Source organism: Giraffa tippelskirchi, chromosome 12 (genome assembly GCF_054371585.1).
Source record: "Giraffa tippelskirchi isolate mGirTip1 chromosome 12, T2T-mGirTip1v1.2.pri, whole genome shotgun sequence".
Taxonomy (NCBI): Eukaryota; Metazoa; Chordata; class Mammalia; order Artiodactyla; family Giraffidae; genus Giraffa; species Giraffa tippelskirchi.
This window is the reverse complement of record NC_137286.1, coordinates 10,465,746-10,476,447: the sequence shown is the minus strand read 5'-3', so window position 1 is coordinate 10,476,447 and position 10,702 is coordinate 10,465,746. Positions and strand designations below refer to the sequence as shown.

General features: G+C 49.1%; 1 protein-coding gene across 1 annotated transcript; it reads right to left on the bottom strand.

Moving 5' to 3' along the window:
- Window positions 1–1,165: 1,165 nt before the first annotated feature.
- Window positions 1,166–10,396, bottom strand: LOC145528583 (retrovirus-related Pol polyprotein from transposon opus). The gene is made up of 4 exons (XM_081547254.1): window positions 10,353–10,396; window positions 6,839–10,071; window positions 4,439–4,501; window positions 1,166–1,195 (listed from the first exon to the last, which is right to left on the bottom strand). Exons 2-4 carry the CDS (start codon window positions 8,183–8,185, stop codon window positions 1,166–1,168), a joined length of 1,440 nt encoding a protein of 479 aa, XP_081403380.1. The 5' UTR covers window positions 8,186–10,071; window positions 10,353–10,396.
- Between the last annotated feature and the right edge of the window lie 306 nt (window positions 10,397–10,702).

Here is a 10,702-nt window from a genome sequence, read left to right as displayed (position 1 = left end):
GAGAACAGACAAGCGATTCCCAATGCTAGCTGCTGCTCTGGGAAAGTCTATCTCAGGCCCTCCAGAAAACCTCCGGTGCCGAGGTTTTGGCCTCTGGAAAAATGAATGCCCTAAGGCAAGGAAGGAAGAGGAAGCTCCTGCAGTTGTGGAGCTTGCTGACTTGGAAATTAAATAGGGCTGCCAGGGCTCAGAGATATTAGGTCCCCGAGAGCCCATGGTAACCTTAAAAGTGGGGGACCAAACATTCCTGAGTGCCCAGTACCCCTGTTGGGAAGAGACTTGCTCTCCAAGCTAGGAGCACAAGTGACTTTCTCCCCTGAAGAGAGGCCCACCTTCCGGATGGGACTATGACTTATTTGTTCTCTCTCTCAATACCTGCCCCAAGATGAGTGGAGGTTGCATGAGCCTCCAAAGGAAGAACCAGGTGGGCTGGAAAAACATGAGAGAGAGCTAACTCTATTCCCTGAGGTCTGGGCGGAAGACAACCGCCGCCGTCCCCCCCCACCCCCCTCCCGCTCCCGCCCACCCCGTCCCCAGGCTGGCTAAACATCAAGCCCCAGTGATAATAAAACTCAAGCCAGACATCATCCCAGTTAGAAAGCGCCAGTACCCACTACCAACAGAGGCCTGGGCCGGCATACTACCCCACATCAATAGATTGAATCAAGTGGGCATTCTGGTAGAGTGCCATTGGCTTGGAATACGCCAATCCTGCCAGCCAAAAAGGAAGGAAGACAAGACTATAGGCCTGTACAAGATCTCAGGCTAGTCAACCAGGCTACTGTGACTTTACACCCCACTGTTCCAAACCCCTGTACCTTACTTAGCCTCCTCCCACCGAGGACTAAAGTTTATACTTGCCTAGATCTCAAGGATGCCTTCTTCTGCATACGCCTTGCCCCAGCGTCACAGCCCGTCTTTGCCTTTGAATGGGAAGATCCTGTCGGGGGCACCAAACAACACCTCACCTGGGCTCCCCCACAAGGGTTTAAGAATTCCCCAGCCATCTTTGGGGAAGCCTTGGCTTCTGACCTGGACTCATTCCAGCTAGACAAGTATGGATGTTGGCTCCTACAATACATGGATGACCTGCTGCTGGCTGCCGAGACCAATTTAAAATGCTGGGAAGGGACAAAAGCATGCTCCAGCTGCTGATGGAATCAGGTTACCCGGTGTCGAAGAAGAAGGCACAGATCTGCGAGGAGGGGGCCCAGAGTTCTGAGATGGTTAAATGAACCAACCGGACACTTAGAGACTCTCCAAGTGGATCATAGAGAATGACTGCTCCTGGGTGGACTTGCTTCTGACGGCTCTGCTCAGACTCAGGATGACCCCATGGTCCCAAGGCTACTCTCCATACGAAATTGTGTATGGGAGGCCCCCTCCCATAATAAAACAAGTGTCAACAAATTTGCCTTAGGTAAGGGGAGATAGAATTTCACAGCAGATGGAACTAGGTAAGGTAATAAATCAGGTAACTAAATTTGTACAAGAAAGGGTGCCGTTCCCCCTTGGGGAACAGATTCATAAGTTTACGCTTGGTGACCAAGTATGGGTCAAAGATTAGAAACATGATTTACTAGCCCCTTGGTAGAAGGGCCCTTATATTATTCTAACTACCCCTACTGCAGTTAAAGTTACAGGTATTGCCCCTTGGATCCATCATATGAGGGTAAAGAAAACATACCACGCAGACCCAGAAAACGCTGAGTGGACTACACAGAGGGACCCCTCTGACCCTCGAGAGACTAAGACCATCCTTAAAAAGAAGAAAAAGAAGATCCCGGGTGAGCCCGTTCCAGATGAAGCCACATGATACACCAACTTCCACAATACCTCCAACTGCCAGGTATGTGGGTCTATGCCTCTGTCTGTGATGGATGGACTTCCCTGGTGGCTGTCACTGCTCCGCCAGAGAGATTTTAAATCACTCTACTCTTTTCTGGGACACAATTATAATCTCTCCCTGCTCTCTTGATGTAAGCCAGACCTACAGTCAATAGACATGGGTCATGGAGTTACATATTATGTAAACACCAGTTTCATAAAAGTAACAAAAACGGTAATTCAAAATAAGATGGCATTAGACATACTCACAGCAGCCCAGGGGGGACTTGCACGATAATTAAAGTCAAATGTTGTGTATACATCCCTGATCTGTCTGAAAATGTATCTACTGCCTTAGAGAATATGTAAAATCAAGTAAAAGCAGTGTCTGATGAAAATATTCCCTTTTGGACTTCGGTCCTGTCCTGGGTAAAGTGAGACTGGTGGAAAACTATTGTTACTGTTGTCATAATAGTTCTAATCATACTGCTTTGTGGGCCCTGCTTCTTACAATGTCTTGTGAATTTTGTAACCCAGAGGTTGATAGCGTTCTCTCATGTGGGTGGCCAGAGGGCTAGGGAACAATATATTTCAATAAATGATGCTCATTACGGAAACTAGGAGCATCAAGAGGGGGGAATGAAGAGGGAATTCATAGGACCTGGACTCCATCTTAGGCCTGTTTATGCTGATCATGCTTGGCTACCTCTCTAATGGACTCTAAACTCTGTGCTTGTTATAGCCGTGCGATCCGGGAAACAAGTTCACTCAGAAGGACGATGCAGATAGTGAAGTGCAGTTTATTACACCGGCAGGCCCAAGGCAGAGTGTCCTCTTAGCCAAGGACCCCGACCAGCATTTGTGAAAATCTTTTATACCCCATGTGTATGTGTCTGAACCCACCACCCAATTTCCTTGTGACTTAGATAAACAAAGGAAAGGTAAACACAATCACAATAACCCCATCATTCATGTGTTATGTGTTCAAACAGTCAATAATCAATAAGCCCGAGGTTATATTCCAGACAGTCAATAATCAATAAGCCCGAAGTTACATTCCAAACAGTCAATAATCAATAAGCCCGAGGTTACAGAAAAAAATGTATGACCTGTCCGGAGGTAGGGGGATCAGTGTAACCTTCAAGATTCCCCTGTCCGCAGGGGGTCTTATCCTTCTATTGTCATTTCCACAGGCACTAAGCACAGAGTTCAGAGTCCATTAGAGAGGTGGCCGAACATGATCAGCACAAAAAGGCCTAAGATGGAGTCCAGGCCCTATGAATTCCCTCTTCATTCCCCCCTCTTGATGCTCCTAGTTTTCATAACGAGCATCATTCATTGAGATATATTGTACTTTAGCCCTCTGGCCACCCACATGAGAGAACTCTATCAACCTCTGGGTTACAAAGTTCACAAGACATTGTAAGAAGCAGGGCCCACAAAGCAGTATGATTAGAACTATTATGACAACAGTAATAATAGTTTTCCACCAATCTCCCTTTACCCAGGACAGGACCGAAGTCCAAAAGGGAATATTTTCATCAGACATGGCTTTCACTTGATTTTGCATATCTTCCAAGGCAGTAGATACATTTTTAGACAGATCAGGGATGTATACACAACATTCGACTTTAATTATGGTGCAAGTCCCTCCCTGGGCTGCTGTGAGTACGTCTAATACCATCCTATTTTGAATTACCGCCCTCCTCATCTGAATTTGTTCTTCGTTCAAGGCTTGAATGCCTTTTGTACTGTCTAAGAGGGCCTGTTTAGTGAAATTAGTTAAGGCCTCCACCTTACTCATGATATCCGTTGTCCCTACAGAGGGTACAAACAAGGCAGCAAGATAGTCATACCACTGGAACACAGATCTTGACCATCTTGCCTGCAGATAGGGCAGGTTTACTGGAGGTTGGTGTAGGCTAGGCTTAATACTGCCACGGGCGAAAGCAAATCCCAGTGTGCAACGCCCTGCCCAGCCAACTGGTAACCATGGCCATAAGTTAAGCCCACAGATCCACTGGGTCCCGTTGGGGGCTACCCAATGGATTCAAGGATTATATTTCCAGTCGGAACCGGGCCACTGAACCGACTGATTGGGGTGATAAGTAACTTCTATGACTTGTTTACTTTGTTCAGGAGACAAATAACCCATATATTTTAATTCTTTTGGGTCTAGGTGGCGGTCTCCAAATCCAACTTTGTGTTCTTTTTGTTCCCAGCAAATAGTAGCGGGAGCAATCAACTGTCCTTTCTCAGGAGTCATCCAGAAATATTCATCCCAGACCTGGTAGTATTGCTCAAGGTACCGGGAGGCCTGTCCCCCTTTTGTAAGGGAGCCCTTCTCTTTTTTATTTTTCATATATGAGGTATAAGCTCTTGTTACCTCCATAAGACTAGTGTGCATATTAAATGTAACCCCATGTCCCTGGCCCATTGATGGCTTTTTCTTACACCAGGAGAGCAAAGAAAGGTTATGATTGGTGACAGAAAGGAAAGTTCCCTTCTGTTGTTCCAAGAAGGAGCACAGTGGTATAAAGTCTCCATAACGAAGTGGCGACACCCACCAGGGGAGTCCGTCCTTAACTGACAGGGGCATAGCCCCACATACCCAACAGTTGGAGGAGTTGTGGAAGTCCGCGTAGGAATGTGCCCATGAGATGAAGACGTTGTCCTGTGCAGGAACAGTGGTCAGGTTCAGAACTGCGTTGGTGAGGCCAAGTAGCAGGAGTTGTTTACCCAGCTCCATCCTAGAGAGGGCTCGTCTGGGACCTCGTTTTCTTCTTCCTCTTCAGAATGATCTTGGTTTCCCGAGAGTCGGTGGGGTCCTTCTGGGTGGTCCACTCGGCGTCTTCCGGGTCAGTGTGGTATGCCTTCTTCGCTCTGGTGTGATGGATCCAAGGGGCAAGGCCTGCAAATTTAACTGCGGTAGGGGTGGTTAAAACAACAGTGTAAGGGCCTTTCCATCGGGGGCCAGTGAGTCATGTTTCCAGTCTTTCACCCATACCTGGTCTCCTGGTATAAACTCATGCATCTGCTCCCGCAAAGGCAGCGGTATTCTTTCTTGCACAAACATAGTTACTTGATTAATTACCTTATCTAGTTGTTCCATCTGCTGTGATCTCCCGTCTCCCCTTACCTGAAGTATATAAATTGTTACCTGTCTTATTATGGGAGGAGGCCTCCCATACACAATTTCGTAGGGAGAGTAGCCGTGGGACTGTGGGGTCATCCTGAGCTTGAGCAAGGCCACGGGAAAGAAATCTACCCAGGAATAGTCAGTTTCTATAATCTATTTAGAAAGTGTCTCCTTTAGTGTCCGGTTAGTTCGTTCTACCATTCCGGAGCTCTGAGACCAGTAGGCGGTGTGTAACTTCCATTTTATATTCATGGCTTTACTTACTTGTTGTATCAGATCTGATATGAAGGCTGGGCCGTTATCTGATCCTATGCTGATGGGGAATCCAAATCGGGGAACTATTTCCCTAAGCAGGCTCTGAGCTACTTCTGATGCTCTCTCAGTTCGGGTGGGGAAGGCCTCCACCCATCCTGAGAATGTACACACCAGGACCAACAGGTAGTGAAAATGGCGATATGGTTTCATCTCAGTGAAGTCCACTTCCAGATGTTCAAAAGGAAGAGTACCTTTTAATTGGATACCTGGAGGTTTTGGTCTGCACCCTGGAGCGGCGTTAATCTGAGAGCAGGCGTTGCAATTTTGGGATTCCATTCTACATAGAGAGGAGAGGCGAGGAACCAGAAAATACCTTCGGATCAATTCCTCTAATTTGTCGTGTCCCAGGTGAGTCATGCGATGAGCTTGGCTCACCAGAGAGGGGGCCATCTTTACAGACACTAGTAGCTTACCATCCGGTAGTTCCCACCATCCTTTTTCTGTCTTGGTGGCTCCCTCCGCTTCAGCTAGTTGGTTTTGAGCCTCAGTGTATGTTGGGGAGTCTAGGGCCAGCTCGGGTAGCTCATCTAGGGCAAAAGTTCTCATGGGGATTTCCCCGGATTCCTTTCTGTCCTCAGCTGCTCGTCTGGCGGTCTCGTCAGCCAGCCTATTCCCTCAAGCCTGTGGGGTGTCTTCCTTCTGGTGCCCACGGCAGTGCATGACTGCTACCTCCGTGGGACTCCAGACAGCGTCTAGCAGAGTCAGGATCTCCTCCTTATTCTTAATGTCCTTTCCATTGGCTGTTTAGAAGGCCTCTCTCTCGGTATAGTGCCCCATGTACGTGGAGCGTAGTAAAAGCATACCGGGAGTCGGTGTAGACGGTCACCTTCTTACCCTTTGACAATTGCAGTGCCCGGACTAAGGCCCATAATTCAGCTCGTTGGGCTGACCAGCGTTGTGGTAAGGAGCCGGCCTCGATAACAGTCCTCTCTGTGACTACAGCATAGCCTGACATTCGCTGTCCTAGCTTTACCAGGCTGGTGCCATCAGTATACAGAGTCCAGTCAGGATTTGAAATTGGCCTGTCTCGGAGGTCTGGATGGCTAGCATAGACCTCCTCTAAGACTTCCTTGCAATCATGGGTGGGTCCACCTTCTCCTGTTGGGAGAAACGTTGCCGGGTTTAAACCCTGGCAAGGCTCGATACGGAGGTTGGGGTTTTCACATAGCAGTCTCTGGTATTGAATAATCCGGGAATTGGAGAGCCATTTGTGGGGATCTCCTCGAAGGAGGGTGTTGACTTCATGTGGGACCTTTACGATCAGGTCCTGGCCGAAAGTTAATTTTGTGGCTTCACATACCAGTAAGGCGACCGCGGCTACTGCCCGAAGACAGCTAGGCCAGCCGGTGGCAACATTATCAAGTCGCTTTGAAAAGTAAGCTATCGGCCTGTCCCACATTCCCAAGCTTTGAGTCAAAACCCCATGGCTGTCTTATCTTTCTCGGTCACATATCAGGTGAATGGTTTGGTGAGGTCTGGCAATCCCAAGGCGGGAGCAGAGGTGATTGCTAGTCTTAGCTCCTCAAAAGCTTTTTGCTGTTTCTCAGTCCACCTTACTGGATTTTCTTCAGGCCCTGTCAGGAGCTCAAATAGGGGTTGGGCTATTTGAGAATACCTTGGAATCCAAATCCTGCAGAATCCAGTGGCCCCTAGGAACTCCCTGACTTGTCGCCGAGTCTTAGGCGTGGGGAGCCTCAGAATTACTTCTTTTCTAGATTGATCTAGTAATCTTGTGCCTTCCCTTAAGACAAACCCCAAATACCTTACCTCCTCCTTGCAGATTTGTGCCTTTTTCCTCGACACTCGGTATCCCGCTTCTGCCAGCAGTTGGAGGGAAACTTGGGTCCCTTCCCAGCATTCTTCCCAGCTCTCAGCGGCCAGCAACAGGTCGTCCACATATTGCAGGAGCCAACATCCATACCTTTCAGGCTGGAAAGGTTCCAGGTCTGAGGCCAAGGCTTCTCCAAAGATGGTTGGAGCATTTTTGAATCCTTGCGGGAGGCGGGTCCAAGTGAGCTGCTGCTTATTGCCTCCGATTGGGTCCTCCCATTCAAAGGCAAAGATGGGTTGTGATGCAGGTGCTAGGCGTATACAGAAAAAGGCATCTTTGAGGTCCAAGCAAGTATAGATCCTTGTCTTAGGTGGGAGGAGGCTAAGTAAGGTATAGGGGTTTGAGACAGTCAGGCGTAGAGTCACAGTGGCCTGATTGACCAGTCTGAGATCCTGTACAGGCCTATAGTCTTGTCCTCCTTCCTTCTTTACCAGTAAGATGGGTGTGTTCCAAGCTGATTGACATTCCACCAGGATGCCTGCTTGCTTTAGCCTATTGATGTGAGGCAGAATCCCAATTCGGGCTTCTAAGGGTATTGGGTATTGACATTTTCTTACCGGGGTGGCGCAAGGTTTGAGTTCTATTATTACAGGGGCTTGGTGTCTGGCTAGCCCAGGGGGGTTATCTTCGGCCCAGACCTCAGGGAACAGCTGAGTTAGCCTTCTCTCCAACCCTGTTGCCTGGTCTTGTTTATTTCCAGGGGGCTCATGTAGCCTCCGTTCGTCTTGAGGGGGCACAGAGAGGGAGAGTAAGTAGGTTGTTGTGCCCACTCGAAAAGTGGGCCTCTCTTCAGGAGAGAAAGTCACTTGTGCTCCCAGCTTGGAGAGCAAGTCTCTCCCCAGCAGGGGTACTGGGCACTCAGGGATATAGAGGAACTCATGAGTCGCTTGGTGACCCCCCATCTGACATTTCCTGGGCTGGCAAAACGACTTAACCATTTCTTCTCCCGAAACCCCGTTTACAGCAACGGTCCTTTTAGACAGTGGCGCCACAGGTTTAGTTACCACGGACAATTCCGCCCCGGTGTCCACCATAAAGTCAATATCTTGGTCCCCAATTTTTAAAGTTACCATGGGCTCTCGGGGACCTGATGTCTTTGAGTCCCGGCATCTCTATTCAGTCTCTATGTTAGTGAGTTCTGCAACCGGGAAGGGTTTATTCTCCCTTCTTCCTTCTGGGCACTCATTCTTCCAATAACCGAAACCACGGCATCGGGTGCATTGATTTGGCTGTAATGGAGCCCGTGGCCTCCGTTGGGACTGGTTGGAGGGCTGTCCTGACCTCGAAGCCAGAGGGGGTTTCTTTGTTTTGTTGGTGGAAAAGTCTTTGGAAGACCTTCCAAGCGCAGCAGCCAGCATTGCAAACCTCTCATCTGTTCTCCTCTGCTTGTATTTATACATTTTCTCATATTTCTTCTCTATTTCTGTGTCCCTATTCCAGAACACCTTATCCGCTATTTCAATCAGCTGAGAGCTAGACATGGATATAACCCCCGTGGTCTTTTGAAGCTTTCGTTTTATGTCGGGACATGCTTGCGAGATAAATGCCGAATTGATAACAATCTGGGAGCCCGTAGCTTCTGGATCTATGGGTGTATAGAGTCTATAGGCCTCACAAAGTCTCTTGTAAAATTGAGAAGGTGACTCGTTTCCCTTCTGAACTACTCCGGCTGGTTTAGACATGTCCATCGGCTTTCGGGCTCCCCTTCTAAGTCCCTGTATAATCGCCGTTTGGTATCTGTCTAACTGAATTTTTCTCTCCTCTGTATTGTAGTCCCAATTAGGTCTGTCAGTGGGGAAGGCTTGCTCTATCCATCTCTCTGGGTTAGCAGTGCCCTCAGGGATCATCTCCTGTAACCATGTTCTTGCCTCAGTGTTGATCCTGTATCTCTCTTCTGTACTGAAGAGAGATGCTAGTAATTGCATTATATCGTCCCAGGTTGGTCAATGAGTGAGGAAAATAGTCTCCATCAGTCTAGTCATGCCCTGGGGTTCCACCGAGTAAGAAGGGGTGTGTTTTTGCCAGTTCAGTATATCGGTTGATGAAAAGGGTTGATAGTAATAGGTTACAGGAGCTTGGTGATAATTACTGTCCTCCCCTATCATTGGGGGTTGCTGAACTTCTCTCAAGGGCATCTGCAAGGGTATTCTTCCCTCTGGCTCTCTGGCAGAACGGAGCCTTTGTTTAATTCCGGTGGTTCCTCCCCCTTGTCCGGGAGTACTTACCGGGAGTGGAGGGTAGAGTTTAGGGAACGTAGAGGCAGCATCCGGGGTGGCAGAGTCCGGTGGGCTCATTGTCCCTCCAGCTGAGGCTGGAGCCTGCCGAGTGGGCGGCTCTATAACCTGTGGAGCTGTTGGGACCACTGAGGAGTCCGGGAGGCTTACCAGTCTCAGGCTGGTTCCTCCGGTTGGGCCTCCGGCGGCCACGGTGATACTAGTTGGTGGGACCATCATCCAATACGGTGGTGGGGGAAGTTCATCTCTTTCAGGGCCCTGTAAAATTTCCTCCTCGTCCTTGGTTACCTTTTGAGCCATGAAGATTTTTCCTTCCCCGCCATGAGCATAAAACGGGCCCATTTGGGGGGGGTCTTGGGCTATTCCCAGCCAAGAGTCTATGCACGGGAACTGATCGGGGAGTCCGGGCTTTCCCGTAACTATAGCATAGACTGCCTTTATGAGATTTAAGTCCATAGCTCCCTCTGGTGGCCAGCCAACCCCCATGGAAGGCCATTCGACTTCACAAAGGGTACAGAGCCGACAGGGTGTCACTTTCTTCCCATAATCTCCGTCGAACCCTTTCTTAAAATTCTTAATCATATTCTCCAATACAGTGGCCTTAGATCCGCTTCCTCCCATTTTCTTACCTCTGGATTTCCCTGTTGCAGGGCCTTCCCGAGAAGCCAATCTACCTGTTTCCACTGGTAGGGGAGATGATGGGTCACACAGCAGATGGGTACCTCCTGGGGGAGGGCAGAATACGAGCACACGGAATTCAATATCTCCTTTCTAAAACCCTGTGGCGACTGTTCGGCAAGTTCCCTAAGACAGCATGGACACACCTCCTAACTGACTTTCTTAAACCCTAAGTTCCCTTTCTTTATCCCTGGTACGGCCGTCGACCCGAGTGCCGCGTAGCTATTGTCGCCAACCTAAACCAGTTTCCTATGTGTCTCCCTTCTGGTCCCTCCCAGGGGGGTGATCAGGCCCCCTCTTCCACCCTACCAGGTGGATTCCTCCGCACCTGAGCGCTCAGTTCCCTTGCTGCCGTTCACTACCTGCCAAAGCGAAGAAAACGGGCGTTGAAAGGCCGAGTTCTTCCAGAGGGGCGAGGCGCCTTCCCCCCTCTAGGAGATTCAAGCTACAAAGCCTCGGGGTGGCCTCAAACGAGACCTGTCTCCTCAAAGTGAGGAGTTTCCCGGCCAATGAACCAAATGTTATAGCCACTCGTTCGGGGAAACAAGCTCACTCAGAAGGACGATGCAGATAGTGAAGTGCAGTTTATCACACCGGCAGGCCCAAGGCAGAGTCTCCTCTTAGCCAAGGACCCCGACCAGCATTTGTGAAAATCTTTTATACCTCATGTGTACGTGT

Coding starts and splice junctions, on each gene's coding strand:
- LOC145528583 (XM_081547254.1), bottom strand. CDS start 8,185: ATGGTAACTTTAAAAATTGGGGACCAAGATATTGACTTTATGGTGGAC. Junction 4,502..6,838: donor CAGGGCCTGAAGAAAATCCA/GTAAGGTGGACT, acceptor GTTCCTGCACAG/GACAACGTCTTCATCTCATG. Junction 1,196..4,438: donor ACAACTCCTCCAACTGTTGG/GTATGTGGGGCT, acceptor CCCTCCTCGCAG/ATCTGTGCCTTCTTCTTCGA.